The 20,188-nt window shown below is 31.6% G+C and overlaps 3 protein-coding genes across 9 annotated transcripts; 2 read left to right on the top strand and 1 right to left on the bottom strand.

The window, feature by feature from the left end:
* Nucleotides 1–4,283: 4,283 nt before the first annotated feature.
* Nucleotides 4,284–11,336, top strand: LOC110992943. 7 transcript variants are annotated; one of them, XM_022258946.2, is made up of 8 exons: nucleotides 4,284–4,431; nucleotides 5,926–6,041; nucleotides 6,222–6,458; nucleotides 8,055–8,297; nucleotides 9,379–9,543; nucleotides 9,993–10,223; nucleotides 10,322–10,406; nucleotides 11,080–11,336. In XM_022258946.2, exons 2-7 carry the CDS (start codon nucleotides 5,951–5,953, stop codon nucleotides 10,390–10,392), a joined length of 1,038 nt encoding a protein of 345 aa, XP_022114638.2. In that variant the 5' UTR covers nucleotides 4,284–4,431; nucleotides 5,926–5,950; the 3' UTR covers nucleotides 10,393–10,406; nucleotides 11,080–11,336. The 7 variants fall into 7 exon arrangements, with proteins under 7 accessions (XP_022114638.2, XP_022114637.2, XP_022114641.2 ...); XM_022258945.2 differs by having other exon boundaries at nucleotides 10,322–10,419; XM_022258947.2 differs by having other exon boundaries at nucleotides 4,330–4,542; nucleotides 10,322–10,419.
* A 1,151-nt stretch (nucleotides 11,337–12,487) lies between these two features.
* On the top strand, nucleotides 12,488–14,027 carry LOC110992946. The gene is made up of 3 exons (XM_022258954.2): nucleotides 12,488–12,854; nucleotides 12,926–13,135; nucleotides 13,468–14,027. Exons 1-3 carry the CDS (start codon nucleotides 12,751–12,753, stop codon nucleotides 13,781–13,783), a joined length of 630 nt encoding a protein of 209 aa, XP_022114646.2. The 5' UTR covers nucleotides 12,488–12,750; the 3' UTR covers nucleotides 13,784–14,027.
* A 112-nt stretch (nucleotides 14,028–14,139) lies between these two features.
* On the bottom strand, nucleotides 14,140–20,005 carry LOC110992945 (serine/threonine-protein phosphatase PP1-beta catalytic subunit). Its single transcript, XM_022258953.2, has 7 exons — nucleotides 19,857–20,005; nucleotides 18,650–18,781; nucleotides 17,565–17,780; nucleotides 16,986–17,177; nucleotides 16,284–16,435; nucleotides 15,564–15,698; nucleotides 14,140–15,111 (listed from the first exon to the last, which is right to left on the bottom strand). Exons 1-7 carry the CDS (start codon nucleotides 19,903–19,905, stop codon nucleotides 15,013–15,015), a joined length of 975 nt encoding a protein of 324 aa, XP_022114645.1. The 5' UTR covers nucleotides 19,906–20,005; the 3' UTR covers nucleotides 14,140–15,012.
* Nucleotides 20,006–20,188: the final 183 nt, after the last annotated feature.

Genomic DNA, 20,188 nt, shown 5'->3' with positions numbered 1-20,188 from the left:
AGATTTATTGGTTGTTGAATTTTATATTTATATTCAAGAATGTATAATTTCACAACTCATTAGATTAAAACGTCAGAAGCACACAGAACAACATATCAAGTTCCATAATGAATTTCGATAACCATTTAGAACACTTAGCATGACTTTCGTAAGTCAAATCCAATATGATTTTGGCATACTGACTCTTTGGATTTATGTAAACACAAGCGTCTATGGAATCTTGAAATCGTTTAGGTGAAATCAGAAACAATAAAACGCAAATGCAAAACATTTAAGAATGAAAGCGTATTTAAAGTAACCCATACTGAATGAAATCTATCTGCGGATTTCAAAGTAGTTAAAAAAACCTAATAACTTACAACAATAGTTAATGTTGTTTTAGTACCTATTATTTTAGACTGATGACTACATAAATAAATATGAGGTACTTGTCTACCTTTATTAATTTAATTTAAGGCAAGGTAAATTAGGAGCGCATCATTTTGTAAGTCGCGCGTGGGCGCGTACTATTCACAGCAAGGTTAGGATATAGTATTACAAAATCTATAACAACTTTAACCTGAACTCTACGAATTCCATTGAAAATATTTCCCGAGATATGAAACGGTTTTAATGGCATGGAGCTCTTAGTAAAATGGTCGACTTTCAAGATCAAATACACGATGTTTTCACTGCCTACGCGTATTGATGTACGTCATGGCCAGATTGAAAGTCACCTCGAGCTGTCCATAGGGAAATTACTAATTTGTATATTTTTTTTAACTGATATAAAAATACGAAACTCTTTTTAAGCTACGTAAGTCGGGTTTGGTTTTGATTTACTAAATAATGTTTGTAACATTTTATTAGTAGTACCCATTCAATGTTGCCTTTGAAAGTTTAAGTTTTATATGCGATACTTATGAATTCTATACTCTTTCACTATTTATACGTACACAAATGGGGGGAAATTTAAGTAATAGAATATCTAGGGAGATACGAAGATAAGAAACAGTTTAGCTCTAAAGGAATATTGTACCTACTACATAAATAATGAAATCAAAACTACTTAATTATGTATCTGCTCACTAGTTATAGACGCATAAAACTTAAATTACCCTTAAAATACTAAAATCAAATTATTTTTAAATTGGCAAGTAAAAAAAATACGATAGATTCAATTACGCCAATTAATGCGTGTCTATGGATTATAGTAGCCCGGTGGCGAGACTGGAGGCTTTTTACCCTGGGGATTTTTCAGTATTCCTATGCAATTAATACTTGCTATGGTGTGGCTAACGAGACAAGACCGCAGAAATCTGCTCCGGTAATCTCTTACCCTCAATGACGACTGCGCAGTCCAAGGTGGCGATATCAGCGCTACGGATATTGAGAGAACTACATAATTGCATACAACAACGTCGGAATCAAAACAAGCGTTGAGCGCCATTGGTTATTTTTAATTGCATTTGACATTCTGCACTAATATTATTCTTATTCTCGCCTTATAGGGATATCTGTCGAACGATACTACGCAAATGATGTTACTCGCCAAATGGCAAAATTAATAACTACAAACAAATAAGTGATAAAATTATTTATTAATGAAGCCATTTGTACATGTCATCAAGTTTGGCAAGTGATACTAATGTAAATATAACATCGTAAATTTTATTGTTAAAATAATAGATGATAAACTTTGTTAATAATTATAGTACACAAGACAATAGAGTATTTTGGTATATGATGTTTACTCGGTTTAAAACGTAGGTGCAATATTAAATTTATATGTATTATCTTTCAATAATAAAAAACAATAATTTATCATTACGTTCCTTATATATTTTAATATAATGTATTTACGGAATTATTTTGTGTTCGTGATCAAGTAGGTTTTATACTGTCAGAAATCGTGCTTTCGAAATTCGGCTGTGTACTAATTAATTTATCGATCTATCTTTCAAAAACTTCGTGAAAAATAAGTCAGCCTATGAATGAATTTCGCACCATTACATCAAGTACACGGAGCAGTCTGTTGTCAATCACGTATACTGTATTTAAAAAAACAACTTTACAAATGCAGATTCTTGTAAATATTTTAGTTTCAAGTTTAGTCTAATAATAATTTCGACGGCTTCAAGAAGGCTTATTATTTTTGCAAGATAATCTCAGTGGACGGGCAGATTTACTGTTAATTTCTCTAATAATCCATCCACCCTTTGTGACACAATTTATCCATATGCCTCAGAGGAACACGAGTTACCTACATAATTCACCAATGTTTCGGGTTTCATCTATGACAGTAATTACATATAACGATGATGATATTTTCCACCTCACCAATGAGGATGTTTGTTTAGCAGTAACAACTTAATGACCGTGTGTTGAATGTTCAGTTTTCTTTTACTACGTATGTTTTCAGATTCATATTTTTATTCATGTTTATGTATCTAATGAGTTTCAGTTTTATATATTCTCTTTTTGAATATGTATATTAGCTGTAAGATTACTAATAAATAAACTTAAACGAGAACAAAAAATATAATTGGAAATAATATGTTATAAAAAATGGATCTGTTGTAGTAGCAAAAATCTACTTACTAATAGTATCTACGCACTAGTAGTATAACGAACTAATGTAACTCAACATTATTTAAGTATACTATTTTTAGATTAAGGAATTTTATACTATAAAATATATTTACTCTAGTATAATCTTTAGATCTCAGATATATCAATTTAAAATGCCTCTCTAAAGAGTTTCGGACAACAGACTCATTTAACATCGCACAACCACTGTGTTAAAGCTCTACTTAATCCCGAAGTACCAATACTACTATTGTGAATCGCGAAACATGGCAAATCAAAACATATAACTGATGTCTCTATAAAATGAAGCTAAACTGTAATTAGCAAGAGACGTGTAACAGAGTATTCGAAAGTCGTTACGATAATGTCTGATCTTGAGCGTGCACAGCTAAATATATCGTTGATAACGAGCCAAATATCTATGAAACTCTTTTAGAAAATAAAGCGAGAATTTTTGAAAGATACAGAAGAATTGTTGAGTATTGTTTATTATTCGAAACGTACTTCTACCGTTCCAGTATTCAAATAGTAAAAGCGAAAAGATTTACAATCCCACACTTAACTGCTTTGTTTAAAATGTTTGTTCATTTTAATTCATTTTTTCAATAAGTGAACACTTACTCACTGAGATAACTTGGGTGCAATTTCTTTTTTATTTAATTTTAGTCAGCCATGTACTTGTATTTCATAGTGTACAGAATGCTAGATACATATATAAAAATAAAACTACTTATAAACACGAACTAGAAGCGTATTTATGTAATATCATTTGAAATTTGAAAAAAAATACATTTCCAATGACGGGTTGGTTGCGTTCGGGCGTTAGATATTTAATAAAATTCAGTTTCTAAGAATCGTTAGTTCGTAGCTCCGTAGCAATCACGTAGCATCTATCCTCGACTGATTATATTTTTATAACAACAACACATATATTAATTATATATGTGTTGTTGTGTTGTAATATAAATATAACTTTCAACAACATCCGGTTTTGGGAAAGACATTCTGACCTTACTTTTGACTGATTTATGTTCCGTTCCCAAAGAAGTTGAAACATAAACAATAATTTATTTTACGACGCAATACTTGAATTAAAATGAAACATTTTTACCTTTCATTTATTAAAAGTATAGTAGAATTATTTTAAGTATTTCTCTTATGTTATTATATATATCTATGTAAAAAAAAATATTTAAAAAAAAGCTGAAATAATTTAATTGACATAAAAAAGCATCATAATCAAAGACATGTATTTCATTCATAGACATGGGACTATATTGTTACACATATCTTGTGTATATTACAAATCCTAAATTATATTGGAATAGAGGAGTTGAATATTAATTTGTAAAGAAAACGACTTTCATAATTCATCTCCACACCAAATATGAATCATTAAAGTATATCATAAATTTGACCAAATTACTCAGGTGAAACTTATTTATACCGTACACTCATTCATTGTAGGTGGGTTTATTTATCAATTTTAGAAATGATGAATCATCTTAATGTATTCATAATTATATTTAATAAAATAGACACTACTACAACTAGGCACATATATATCATATGTTTATCATGATTTTTTGTTTTCTATTACAAAAATAAATTTATATTTTAAAAGTATTTACCTTTAATAATTATTCAGATAAAGGATACCAGACAACAAAGACATTGATGAAAAATGTCCGACAGTAAATTTAGTAGAAAAAGTGTAAAATGAAATGTTTACAGTATTCGCGGGGGCGGGCGAAATGGTTGGGCGCCGCCGCCCTTGCGGGCCAGTGCGCGCCCGCCCAGGTCCGACACTCGACGTCGGCTCGTCACACCACACACCCGCTAATAACGATCATTATTTAATCGGTAAGATCTAGTGATTCCTCGTGCAAGTGTACACAACCTCATTGTGGCTTCAGTGTTTTACTTAGCTTTAGGTGTTATTTGTATTGCCTCTTTAGGGGGTTTCGCCTGCACGTAAGTTTTACGATGACATAACATGTATTTTTTTATAAACGGGAAGCGTAATAATTTATTTGTCAATAAATTTTGAAGATATTTGATCGATAATTATTGACACAAGTAAATAATGACAGAGGCAGTTTAGTCTAAAAGAAAAAAAATGTGTTGATAATTTTTCCACGTTGATTTATTACCCAATCTTGACTTACAAAATTTAAGCAAGTTTTTAACCTAATAACAATCAAAGTAATGATTAGACATCGCTTTCCATCGGGTTTTGGTTAAAATTTATACACATAATGTACACGAGAAAATAGATGCATACAAGAAATTGTTTATTGTAATCAGTGTTGTACAATATTGTAAGTGCGACGTCAGTTATGTGTCAGCGGCTAACATTTGAATGCTGTGAATACGATCCGGCCACCGCGCGTCTATTTTTGGCCGCACACGCCGAGCCAAATTTGCAATATCCACCTATCGACGCGTCTTCAAGTATTTTTGTACGGTTTCACAATCGCATTTTTTACATCTCCACTTACTTACTTGACATTGACTATGTTCTAAATAAGTCAAAATCAAAATAATACACATCTTGTCATTAACCTTCATTCTCCAACCGGATATAGCATGATGAAAAATTTTTAATGTCAAGTTTACTTAATGTTAGTAAAATTATTGTACCGTCATATTGGAAGTTTCTAGATTGATTATATGATTATTAATGTGTATTCTTCAACACTTTTTAGTACTGGTCATGTGAATATTTTCGACCATAACGATAGTGCGTCTATACGTTACGTTTGTGTTATTAAAATCAACGGATGCTAATAGTAATTATGCCAATTATTAATAACGTGAAAATACATGAGCTGTCGATCTCACGTCCGGAATTTGATGAATGAAGCTTCTGCTTTCCAGAAATAGATTATTGACGCAAATGCGCGGATTAATATGATAATAGCAACGTTCGTCTCCGCTTCTAAATAATACTTTAATGGAACTGTTTTTAATCAGTAATTATTAAATAAAACATTTATGTATGATGAAATAATAATAAAATATTACTTTCTTACATTATTAATCTTAAGATAATTCAAATCACTTACAAACCTTGAATCTTCAGTCGAAAACTGTAAGCCTTAGAAATAGCAACAAGGTCGCTAAAACTTGAAAATAGCCAGAGAATCATCATTTGTGAAAACGAGCATTTTAGTCGTCACTATTTAAATTGGCGATTGGCCAAGTCCATGGGCCATTCGCCACGGCACCTAGCCATCGAGACGGCTATTCCTAGCGTTCACCTACGTCATTGCTCTATTTACGTAGGCATTGTATTATGTCACCTGATAACCATAAAACATTGTACGAAAGTAATTTGTAATTGTATTGTTGCAGAAACGAGCACGACAAAGCCGTCAAAATGTTTAAAAGTCATTTAGAAATGATTGGGAGAAATGAGACGCCAACGAAGAAGGCCAGGTTTTGGCAGTCTTACGTACGATCTCTAAAAGGTAAACTCTTATTATACTTTGATTTAACTGTTTTTTTTAAATCAGTTGCGTATTTTAAATCTGTACTCATTTTTAATCATCTGTAACAATATTATGAAACAGAACGTGGTGTGACATAATATTTTAGTTTATATACGAAACATCTGTTCTACTGTATCTTTTATATTGATCTTTTAACAGGATCAGAAGACATCAGGGCTGAAGAGAGATACAGGCCAAGCCGCCGCAGCGTTTTCCCTGAGCTCCTCTCGACCTACCCCTACAGCAAATCCATCTACGACGACCCCGTAGGTGCTGCAGAGAGGATCACAGTCCCTGGATACCGTTACCTGCCTGTCCACCGTGAAGTCTACGGCTACTCCCCGAGGCCTATCTACACGCACAACTACCCTCGCTCCCTCGAAGCCTACAGGCCAAGTTAGTAACGATATTGCTCTAAGCTGCTCGAAATTTGATTCCGCATTCTTGCAACATTATTTGTAACTCATTAAAACCCCTAAATGTAACTTGTATATATTCAGACGTATATAATTCAAAATGGTTAAGTTGTCTTTACATTAAAATTTAATGTTACGGCGTCATTATTTTGATTGTTTCAGCGTCAAAAGCCGGAGCGGTTTATCCTTCCTAATTCTGCATATTGAATATGCTTAAATAAACATTCATATGTACTTAAAACTATGTATATTATTACTATTGCTTAAGCTATCCAATGTCATGTAATGATAAGTTGTATTTTTTAAATAAAGCCATACGCTAAAGTTTTAAGTGAGACCGGTAGAACGCTCGAAGATTTATCAAACAGTTTATGTCTCACATACACGCACCGACAACCCAGAAAACACGTACATTAAATATTATTTAATCAAGTCAATGAACATTTAGGTTTTATCTTTAACAATTCTATGACAGAGGTGACCAACCGTCACTCTTGTCAGTCAGTCAGTGTATGGTCATGTTCATTTGTCAGCTATTAACATTTCCAGTGAAGGACACATTCTCGCAAAATATTTTTACCTTAGACAAGCCCTTCCACTACCAACGTTCATTACATTACATTTCGTTCGGGCATAAATGTGTTTGGTCATAATATATCTGCTTGCTAGTTATAGCATAACAGCATGTCACATTAGAAGTCACCTCTACATGAATCATCTACACTTGTTTTATTAAAACTAACTTCAAATAGGAGAAAGTTTTTAATTTAGTTTGGTGTTTATATACGAACAATATTCGTAGCTTTATTTCGGTAATTAAAAAAAAATCCTCCTAATAAAAAATACATTAGATATCCTGAATATTAAACATTCGGTTCGTAAACGCAAATTAAGGGAAACAATACTATCGAATAGAAACAGTATGTCAGAATGTTGAGTTACCTTTTAATTTTATTTATCTATTTAGTTATAGATAAATAAATAAAATTCTAATATATATATAAACTAGGCAAGTATATCTATCTATACTATTAGATCTTTTAATTTAAATGGAAGCCATAACACAATTGCATCTTCCGCTTTGAAGTTAGTTTTATTGTCAATAATAATTCAATTTCATTAAATCTTCAAGCCTTCCCCAGGTCACATTTTGTTAATTTATTCATTCCCCTTCAATTCTGATTCATTTTATAATTTCTTACTCTGAAGTGAGCCTATAAGTTTATTTCAAAGTAAGGTGTGTATGAATCAGGGTTATCAAGTCGCTGCTAAAAGGTGAGTTCTATGAAAAATATTTATAAATTACAATACAATCATTACTAAAGCTTGCTACGCTATCTAACGTTAACACTTTTCAACTATATATAAATCTTTTTACTTATATAATATTTTTATACATTTCTTCAGTTTGGCATATATTTTACGGACGCGACGTTTCAAGTTTGACATTTAGATTTATCATTTACTTTATTTTTTTATACATAAAAGTCCTCTAAAAAGGACCGTGTTTTTTATTTCGTATTTTCAAATTATATCTTATTACCTTAATTATAATAATTGTATTTTTTTCGCGTAGTCTACCACGTGCCCAGGCGCATCCGGCGAGGCGTAGACCCCTTCGACTCGCACAAGGCTTGGCAAGACCATTTAGACAGACTAGCCGCCATCGACCGTCTGTACCCATCCCGTTACGGACTCTACCTGAAGGACAGGGCTTACCCCATCACTGACCTGAGCGCCCCCATTGTCGACCCATTGAACCCCAAGAGCCTTAAAGGCATCGAATATGAACCCGACAACAAACCCCACTGGGGAACAGGTAAATTTTAATTTATGCACGACAATTTTTGCAAGATTAAGTCCAACTCACGGGAAACTATTAACATTCTAGTTAGCTATTAGGAAAACATGAATCAGCGTTAGATTTAAAAACATACCGAAGTTTGTGGTAGCCCTGCAAGCCTCGAATGTAAATAGGAACTCGTGAAATGGACTATTGGAGCTACGTCGTTCGTGGAATTAGTCTTTTACCGTGTCTCAAAAAGACTAGCGAATGGGTTGTTTCAAGTAATTAGATCCGTGGTGCGATTAGGCTTTGAATGCGTCCAATGGAAAATGGAAAGGATGAATTTTATTTTGGATACATTCCTGCCAAAGCGAGACACGAGATAAATTATGTATTTAGTTATTTAAAGTAATAGTCAATGCTCACCAGGAAATTTTCTCGTAATGAATTTCTGTGCGTGTCTTGCCTATCTATTATATTTATATTTAAAATCTTAAAAATGCTTTTTTTAAATTTTCTGAACAAAAGATTTGTATACCGTTCAGTATCTAATAGAATATCTCTCTTATAATTTTCAAGATTAAAAAATAATTTTAAATTAAAACTTTAATTTTGAAATGGTGCTGATAATCTCACCAATAATTGAGATGTTACTATTAATTTACTGAATATATGTAAGTTGTTATATACCGAGTACAAATTTATTTACATACAACTAACCAACCATTTTTTATTAAAATATAAAAGACAAAAGAATCGTGTTTAATTTAGTAGTTTAGTCCCTTCCTCTCATTGCTCTAAATTCTTCACGAAAAATTCTGTCAAGCAGTGGTGTAATTTAATCTACTCCCAATGTGGATAGCTGTTATTGGGTGGAGCCCATTAATATTCCTAGTCCTATGTAGGGAGTTCTTTTACCTACGAGGCTTGACCTACTATAAGAATACCGGTCCAATTGTTACGCCACTGCTAACAAACTCATGTTACGTGCATGAACTGCATTGTAAATATACGCAAGAGAACATTGTTGGGAATGTTTAACGCATCGAACAGTACACTCTATATTTATTAATCGTCCCATTCGAGTGGTACTGACCATGAGACTTCAATGAAGGATCTTGGCCATCGCGGTTGTCGGATGAGTTCGCTAAGGATCCATTTTTTGCTGATGCCGAAAAATGGGCAGGTTTCGATCGGTCCCTGCGAGGAAAATCGCCAACACCTGTGAAGCCCCGGATAAGTCAACCTCGTGACAGCGAGGTTGCTTTTGATTCAGATGGTAAGGGCACTATCTCTTCGTCACAACCCTCAAATTCTTGTCTCTTGTCTACAAATCTAATCTGGTTTTCAAAAAGTAGTTTTCAAGTAGTAGTGTATACAACTTGGTGAATTGGAGTAAAGACGTCTACATTCACATCTTATTCCTTGAGTGTACATGTTCATTAACAATGCACGCTAAAATTATACCTAATAAACTTATTACTGCTAACAACCATTTGAGTGATTTGAGTTTTGACTTACAAAACTAATTTATAATTATACTTTTAGAATTTCAATTTAGATCAGCTGAATAACAATCTTTGATAAAAAGATTCGTAATTTTAATGTAGAATTCTTACTATAGAAATAATTAGCTGAAATAACATTTGGTGCTTGTAAATGCTTTGTGGTTAAATAAGGGCGCTGACGAAGAGAGGGTTGCCTGAAATTAATTAGTATACACTATAGGTGCACCGCTGTACAATGCTGGCGGACTAAGACGCAGGCCGTGGGCTAACATTTTCAACCCAAGCCCATCTCTGCCCATTACCGCGATCACGAGGGATCCTTTCTGGTACGATTGGCCTGAGCTGAGGCCCATGGCGAGATGGGACCGCAGCCCTTCCTACATCCGCGACTCCTACTTGTCTCCAGTGAAACGCACCTTCCTTTGGGACAAACATCCCATCAGGCCCTTAGGTTAGTGGCCGTTGACGCACTGTGAGCTGTATATCACCTTCTATCTTCTATTCTAACAATGTATTGGTTTATTTAATGCTATTCTCTCATTACGGCAGATTTAATGATGGCTGACATGTTCACTGTGGACGATCTAAGCAAGACAATGCCCTTTGTTCGTAGTCTATAGAATGTGAACATGGGGTATGTTCTATAGGTAAATTTGGACCCCGAGTAGCTAGATCGTTGTCAGATGTTGGTCCCTTTGTTGAATGTTACCGTTTAATACTCGTATTGAGGATGCTTTGTTATTCATTACTTTCTTATTCAATATTTTCATATATTTTGTTTTCATAACTTGCGATATTTACTTTCAGTTCATGAAAAAATACATCCATAAAAACCTGTATATACTTTATATTTTATAAATGTATCTGCACATAGTTAATGTACCATCACTAATTATTTTCATCATTTAACGTCTTACTCGTAAAAGAAAACGTACGATTTACATCACATTTGCAACTATATAAAATTCTAAAAAATACTTACCTATTAACTAACTCCAATTTAATTCTAAGATAAATGTCTAATTGACATGTACGATAACATGTGGTATTTTTAATATGCGTAGCCTTGACGTCGCAAATGAAGCACAAAATCTTAATATTGAAGTTGGGATCGCTATGGCTATTTCAATTACAGTTAGGTACCTACTCGTATATAGTAACAGCGCTGTTACCAACTAGGCTCCTCTTACTCTTCGAATAGTTTCTGTAATATATTACTATGATATAAGATTGAGTTCTCCCTATTTGTGGTTAATTATTATACAATATACATATTTCGAGTTATTAATTTTATTTTATTTTTTCAGCTACTGCTTTTTAACGGCCAGTCAACGAAGCCACTATTTAATGTCGTGTAAATTATTATAAATATTATGAACACACAACACGAAAAATTGTTACACCAAACAGATAATTTCCATCCAAAATATTTTAATATCAAAGACTGCAATAACATAGTTACTGCCACAGTCACAAACTTTGTTAAGTAATTGTTTTTTTATTATATTTAAATGTTTTTATGTAATACAAAGCACAAAAAAATAATAAAAGTTGAATAAAATGAGTCATTATTTATGTTGTCCTATATCCATTATTGTAAACTAAATAGTACTTATTTAAATAAATTCTTAGGTACTGATTGATTATTATAATGGGACACTGAAGTTTCGGCTATCTTCCTGATATTTCCTGGGCTGGTTTAATTCCTGGTTGAACCACAATTATTTTGTTGGTCTCCGCCTTTATAAGCAGCCACTGGTGAATGCTCTAGCAAGGCGGGTACAATGCAATATCTGTAGCAGTTATGCTAGGCCTATGACGTCTGAACTTTCCTGTTCCCAACAATTACCTAATCGGTTGTATGCTTGGTTAGAATCCCAATCTTTATCCCCTTAAGAATCTTGCAAAGCTAAGGCAGTTTCAATTAGGGTTATTAAAGAAACCGCTTCGCCTGTGGTTGTAGGATTCATACCAATACGTAAGTATACCTACAACCTAATCCTAAACCATTAGATATAAGTTCAGTAATAATATCTATCAGAATAAGTCTTACTAATCCATCCTACATGCTGAAGAATATTTTGCTACCTGGGGTACCTACACCACCCGGTTGGTTATTGGTTAATTTTTCTAAAGCGGGATTTTTAATAAAATTAGGGCCTTTTCAACGTTACATTAAAAAATGTCAGATCGGTGCTCAATGTTGATATAGATGCAAAACCTATCCATAATCCATCTTAAGAGTTTTGAAATTACGACAACTTTGGGCTTAATATTTTCAAACGTCCCATGACTACGCGCCGCTTAATTAATTCTGTGTGTCTACAATAAGTATTGAAAAATAAAATCCAAGTTTAATTAATGAAAATATAAATAATAACTGTAACTTTATGCAATTGTGTGGTAAACAAATGCTACAAGCCGTATAGGAATCAAATTTGAACCGGGATCGACCTTGTTTAAGGTGACTAATATAAAATGAAGTATTAGACAATGTTAAAACTTAAAAGTAAAACCTACACTATTCCCAGCTATATAAAATATTAAAGACGCTAGGCTAAGTAAAATGGTTTTAAAATAGAATTGCTATTGAATTTACGGGGCAAGCATTAATAGACCGTTGCAATACATGAAGTAGAGACTACAGTGTAGTATATAGATACGCTATATGGCAGTCTATGGCCTATGCACGATTGAAGGAGAAAATGGCGCCTGGGCAAGTAAACAAAATGCCGGCCAGGCGTATCAGCACTTTACGGTTGATGTGTTGATTCATCTCAGATCTCAGATGTCAATTGTTGCTATCAATGTCAAAATAAAATTTAAATATTTAACCGACAATCGACTTACATAAACAAACGCTCTTATAAATTTAGTTATTGCAAATTGCATTTACAGTTTAGTGTTCCCGTTCAGTTTATTATCTTTGAGTGTGTGTAGACGTTAAAAATCAAAAACTCACAAAGGTCTAAACAAATATGGATAATAAAAATGTTGAAGACGGCGATGCAAGTGTTTTCCAGGGTACATTTGACAATCTTTTCATTTTGAGAGAATTCTCTAATATATCAAGTAGCTTAAGGTAATTAAATTTTTATTTCTTGTTATAAATTCTATTCACTTAAACATAATTAGTTCATATTTTTATTTTAGTGATGAAGAATTTCTGGCAACTGTACCTAAAGAAAAAATCGAAAGTGTTCGTTGGATATCAGTATTCAGATGTATTAAACAAGATATTTTAGACATGATGGTTAGAGAAATGAACAAAATGTGGAGTACTGAAGATATGCGTCTAAAGTTAGAGATACTTGAATCACAGAGAGAAAAATATGCAGAAATGAACCCTCATAACTCTGCTTGGTAATTGTACAAACCTATATTAGTCAGAATACCATTAACATACTACTACTATACTGCTGTATGTTTTAGTACCACAGTGGAAACAATATGGTATTGGTTGACAGTGCATCAGAAACCATTTTAACATCAAGTTTATATTACATTTTAAATAAATATTTAAACCAATTGAATAAATTGAAATAAAAATGTAGTTAATATTGAAACTTCAAAAACTTTAAGTTTGGGATAATACTTTTAACTATGAATTTATTTCTAAATTCTATCAAAACTATAACTGTATTTAAACAAATATTTTTACTATTTTATATTTAATTTTATTAAAACTGTTTTAGGCGACCACAGCATGATAGTGTAAATAATCAATTAAGGGCTTTAGATGCTGGTATTTTAAGAAATCAAAAAGCATTGCTAGAATCTTTATTAAAAGAGTATGATGAGAAAGTAAACAAGTTACAGAAGACAGTTCAGGCTAAAAGACAATACCTTAAAGCTGTCACAATGGATATACAAAAATATGAAAAAAATGTTGAAGAAGTGATGTCAAAACTATGTGAGAAGATTCAAACTCATACTGCATTGGGAGAGGAGATTACACCAAAGTTTGATAATGATGTATGGTTAAGTAAGACCCAGAAGGATGTTGAGTAAGAATGGAATATTCAATAAAATTTATATTTCAGAAAAAATGTACACACTTGAGAAACATAACAAAAATTTACCTTATTCTAAGTCAAATTAACATCAATTAGTACTTTGTGTTACAATTGTGAAGAAATGTGTAAGTGTTTCAATACTTCAAAGCAAATTGCACAAAAGCTACTACAGTGTTTTATAAGCAAATAATATGAATGTAAATTAAATTGTTTTATACTATATAAATTTTTTAAATAGATAATTTTATTCTTTACACACATTATACATAGTTGATTTCAACATTGAATACACCTAGTATCTTGGATAAAGCACATAGTTTAATGCAACTAAATAAAACGAAAATAAACATATGATTTTTATAAAGTAATATTTATTAATGATTAATAACTATTGACATTGTTAACATAGCTAAACAATAAATTGTACAATGCAAAACCTGCATATAATTTTTTATATATAGCAATTGCACTATTGTTGCGAGGACTACACTGCTTTCTACAGTCATAATTTATATCAAGTAATGGACATGAAGATAAAGCCTCTTGAGGAGTGTTGCTAATTTGCCAATAATTTTGAAATATCTACTTATTATAAAGTAATACTGCATGACAATTAACATAAATTTCACTGGGGACATCAGCAAACTCCTATGAAATTGCAAAGCCCTTTTTAAATAAACTTATTAGCTACTAATGAAGATTAATATCATTTCTTAGGCCAGCTCCTCCTGTCAATTTGTCCAAATAAAAGATAACACCAAATATAATTTAGAACAACAACTGTTTTTAGAAAACTTTGTTGTAAAAACTTATAATTTTTGTTTTAATCAACCAATTTTACTTAAGACCTATTATACTTTACATTATAGGCACATTAGTTACAGAATAAGAAACTCAAACGTCTTCGATCCACTAAAAGCTAAATCTAAAATGCCTCAACGCTTGTCCAATGCCCGCATCTGCCACTTTCACTAAATTTTCCTACGATGAGTCAAAGAAGAGGAAAGGCTTGCATAAGGGACCGAAAAAGCTGCAATCGAGAGACACCGCCGAACTTGATAAAAAAAGAGTAGGTCATTCTCAAAATAAAGGCACATAAAGTGGAAAAATAATTTACTATACAAATTTCGGCCTTGTCTTAGGATTGCATTATAATATTATGATACAATAAAATTATTTGTAGCATCCTTCTCACTGTGCAGCACACTGGATCCCAAACGTCAGTTATTTCTTTTTGGGCGGCGACCGCTGAGGCGTGGCCGGCCTCCCGCTGTTAATCCCATTGTACTGATATTTAGCTTTCTTCTCAGATGGTTTCAGTATCTGTTTCACAATTTCTAATTTATATCAGATATTACACAACCCTAATTAATAATTGCAATTATAGTATATGCTGATGATGAGCCTACTCTGTTTAGAACTCAATTTCAAGTTTTATGTACTTTTGTATCATGAAATTTCTGAAATATTCATTAGACTATTTTTATGTTTTACTTATAAAATTGATTATTTTTAAATGTACAAATTAAATTGAGTATTGACTTAACTTGATTTCTGCTATTTCTGATAAAATATTAAACAATAAAAAGCATCTGCAAACTGTATACAAGTCATATTCAGATGTTGTGTTAGTATGTACATAGTAATATGTAGATACTAAGTTAACAGTATTTATATCTAAATTAAAAATTTCATTCAAATAAAAATTCATGTGACCACTAGCTATTTGAATTGATACTGGTTATAGCGACTTGTACAAAAATAGAAAAACTAACCTGAAAAGAGCACATTAATGTCTCGTCCACAGACATCATGCCACCAGCATTATCAAATTCACCACAATAGTTAGGAGCTGAGAAGAGTGTTACTAGTTGTCGTTTGGCAAAGAATTCATATCCATCTTCAACCACCTGACAAATATAAAACCTTGATTAGTACTACAATATTATTATAACAGCTGCTAATAAAACACAAATGCATGGTAAAAATTGTTTGGACTAGTTTATATTGCATTATAAGTCTAAGATCAAGGTTTATTTTGTAGTTAAGAAAACAAATTCTCATTACACATTTATTCAGAAAACTAAGTCAGAATTAATTTGAACTGAAATACACCTGTCTCTTTTTAATTGAATATAATTCATGAATATGGGGTTAGTCTCCATATTTATTACAAAACAATTATGCCACATCATTTTTATTTAATAATACTGGTTCTCCTAGAGCAATACTGATTCTGTTGGTAATGTGATAGATAGAAACTTTACGAAATTACTGTGTAAATTTGTCTTTTTACAAAGAAACTGTAACAATTCACTATAAAATAATTATGTAACAAATTAATGAAAAAGCTGTATAACATCAAGATAATATTACCATATTATAAATTAATTTAGCAGTATATTGTATCTACTTCATAAGTGAAACACATACCTATAACTTAATTTCATTAAAATATATTTAAGTATGTATTAGTTAAAACATCCAAAAGTTACCTGATGAGCTCTACAGATCAAGTCCAAATCATGTCTATTGAGGAATTTGCTGACAACATCTGGACCAAATGTGAATGATACACCGCGGTCATTCTCACCCCATCCTTGCACATCCTTATCAGGATCTGACCACAGCAAGTCACAAAGTAATCCTGCAAGAGTTAAATTTATTTATATCAAAATATTTATCATTTATAATTTAAAAAAACACAAATGTTTCACCTGAAACAAGCTTAAGAAATTAATTCACAAAAGTACAGGCACTAAAAAATACTTAACCTTTGTCACTTAATTCATTAAACAATAAAAAACCCTATGTAATTTTTTAACTAATGGTTGGTTGTAGCTGTCTGCACATGAAGTAATGGTGGACTATGTCGCCTTATGAAGACATAAACATTTCTCTTAGGCTAAGAAAAATTCACAAATGAATACACAACACCTTTCAGACTATGACTAAATAAATGGAGCACCCACATTCAAAGTCTGTGTAATTAAAATTTGATTGTTTTTACAATCAAATTTTAATAATATTACAAATATTAAAACAACATTCATCCTAAGGTTTTGCACACTAAGTATCAGCTAACCCATGTCTAGTTCTAAAAACTTAATTTAAAGAAATTATTAACAGATTTGGATACATACTTGTTAATAAAAAATAAATAGATGATAGGTATTTTATAAGTAAAATATTCATACCAGTATCAGGCACATCTGTGGGTCGCATAATTCGTCGGATCTGCTCCATGCCCTGAAGGTCTGGTGAAAGTCCACCATGACAGCAGAATATCTTCTCATCAATTATAGCAGCAATAGGTAGACAATTGAAGCAGTCCGTGAATGTTTTCCACAGTTTTATGTTGTACCGGCGCTTGCATTCATCATAAAATCCTGAAAGTTTAAATTCTATCTGTGATATGTCTTGTAGTTTAGTATTCGATCTCTGAGAGGCTCATTGGAATGCTCGGAGGATATTGAAATGGAATGTACTACAATGTTAATTTCAATAAAATTTATTCAAAATCAAAATATTCATATAGGTATAAAAGTACACTTATGAACGTCAAAAGAATTAAATTATTTGTAAATTAACTTTTACTGCCAGTTCTCAAATCAAGGGCTTAGAACGGAAGAGAAATACATGCAATTATTTAATAAACCTTATAAAATATATTCATTTTATTCAAATATAAATACTGTGTGGGCATATGGAAAGCTAACAGCTTCTTTAGTACTTAACATGTTATCTTTATACAGCTAGAATAAACAAATAGTTACCATAAATACGATTTATGCTCGCACACTCATGGTTACCGCGCAGTAGGAAAAAATTCTCTGGATACTTGATTTTATAAGCGAGTAACAGGCATATGGTTTCAAGAGACTGTTTGCCGCGATCTACGTAATCGCCCAAAAATAGATAGTTTGCTTCAGGCGGGAAACCACCATACTCAAACAGACGCAACAAATCTGTATATTGTCCATGGATGTCACCTGAAACAAATAACATTTTTATTTTATGTTATACTTAGTATGCATTAAATCTTGACTCTAAAATTTTCAAACAAACATTTAATTCTAATTAGAAAATGTAACGCCCGCTGCAATGTCGATAATCTTAGGTTTAGGCCTTTAAAACTTGTAACCTGAATAAACACAGGGTAGATTCCATTCTGCTCTGCTGATAATTTTTTTCAGCCAAAAACATACCAATGTATAATACAATGCAAATTCCAGGGAAACAAACATATATTCAATATTTATTGATATATATTTAAGCTATGGTTATAAAAACAATAATGCCATAATTGCAGTGTTAAAGTGAAATTATTTAGTCTATAAAAACGTTATTTACATGTAGATTAACTATGATGAAAATAGTTTTTTTCTTGGTTACAGAAAAAAATAGATTCCATTTACAAAATAAAACAAACTGTAGTCTTATTTAAATTCTTATTGACATTTTGGTTTGAATAATACTGAAGGCCATATTACTTCAGTCTGTCTGATCATTTTCATGCAAGAAACTCATTTACATAGTTTATCTGATTGAGACAGTTTTTCTAATAGGAATCCTTCATGCAAGAAAATATGTTACTTTGAGTAAGCAAAATATGTATGTACTTACATTGCATTTAGTTTTAGGGCTTGGAATTAAGTATGAAACTACATAATTAAATTGAATAATTATTACAAGTAGCATGTATTTTTTTTAATATTATTTTGCAAAGTGCATTGTAAAACACATTTGTTTACTAATAACATGATAATAACATAAGAAAAAATATTTCCTTAATTTATATATTTTAATTATATAATTAATCTAAATAAAGGTTTGTCGTCAAAATTATCTTAATAGTTACCACAAATTTTGAGTGGTGCTTCCAATTCCAAAAGTATTGGTTGTTGTAGGAATATTTCTCTGGACTTGGTGCATAATCCCCGTACCTCAGATTCTGACATCTGCACTGTTTTCCCTGGGCGGCATCCTCGAACTGCCAATATGTACAGTATAACAGATAGCCAAAATAGTTTAACTTAAGTAAGGAAGTGTTATTATTACTAGAAGTTATTATATTTTATATACCAGATATTTTAAATATTATTTCAAATCATTCCAAAATAATCATCACCTCATTTTAGGTACTTAACTAATTTTTTCTTATTTGAAATACTCATTCTAAAATTTTTAAAAATTAAAAATTTTACATCACATTTAAAATCGCAATTGAGTTTACTGATCAGCTTTTGTGTTTAACAGCAGTAAGTGTGTTGTTTTTATATTTTATTGCACTAAATACAATTAAAACTATAAATTACATTCACATAATCTTTTACAGAAACTCTGACACATTTTAAAAGCTGAGCAGAAATTATATACTATAAACAATTACAAGTTTTTAAAAGGACTCTAAAAATAACATTTGAAAGAAAATTTATTTTACAATCCATAGATGTTAAATTGAAATAAAGCAAATGCTACATAAGGCATTAATTATACAATTTGAATACACATTGAAGAACAAAAGTATAACTGAAATATCTAGCAAAGTACAATCTTTAGAAGTCTGGAATTAAACCATACATTCTCCTGAAAAGATGTCTTTGAATTTGCCTTTCCGCCGTGCTGTTTCCTGTTGCAGCCTGAATACTGATGTAACCCATAATAAGCAGCATGATAAAGTGAAATCAAACAGTAAAGTAATATACAATGTGAACAAAGCACAACAATAAGCCGATGGAAATTGAAGCTATGAATTCCGTCAAAAATCATACGACATATCACTTTTTAAAATGGACTCAACCTCCTTAAAATTAATAAGAATATGAAAACGTATTAGATTGTACAATTTTTTTAATACTCTGACAAAGTGGATTCATCTAAGAATCGGGATAATCGATTTATTTAGAAGTTAAAGACTAATTTACTATACCTATACACATAACACTGAATCACATTAATTACGCAATGTAGTGCACATAAACACTAAAAATGTTTCTTACACTTAATGCCACACGTTTTAATTAACTTAAAAACAAGTATTTATTACGATTATAGTGAATTTTTACCTTCTAAAAGTCTGTGAATAAGACTATCAACATTTAGTTCCTCCGCCATGTTTACTACACCACGAAATATTACGTCAAACGTGAGTCAAGACTCAACATTCAAGAGAGCTGCTGATTGCTGAACGATCAAGAGTATGCAAATAATAAATATAGTGTCCATGACTTGTCTGTGTTGGATAATAGTAATTGTCTTTGGAGTTTTCAAAAAAGTAACAAGTTTAAAATGAATTTTTACTGTTGTATTTTTACCACGATTAGATAGAGATAATGAAAAAGTAGATAATCCGACTTGAATTTCGGTAGTAAAATTTGCTCCATTGTATAGAATTTTT

Source organism: Pieris rapae, chromosome 6 (genome assembly GCF_905147795.1).
Source record: "Pieris rapae chromosome 6, ilPieRapa1.1, whole genome shotgun sequence".
In the NCBI taxonomy this organism is placed as follows: Eukaryota; Metazoa; Arthropoda; class Insecta; order Lepidoptera; family Pieridae; genus Pieris; species Pieris rapae.
The sequence above is the reverse complement of the archived record's forward strand: the minus strand, read 5'-3'. Positions and strand labels throughout refer to the sequence as shown.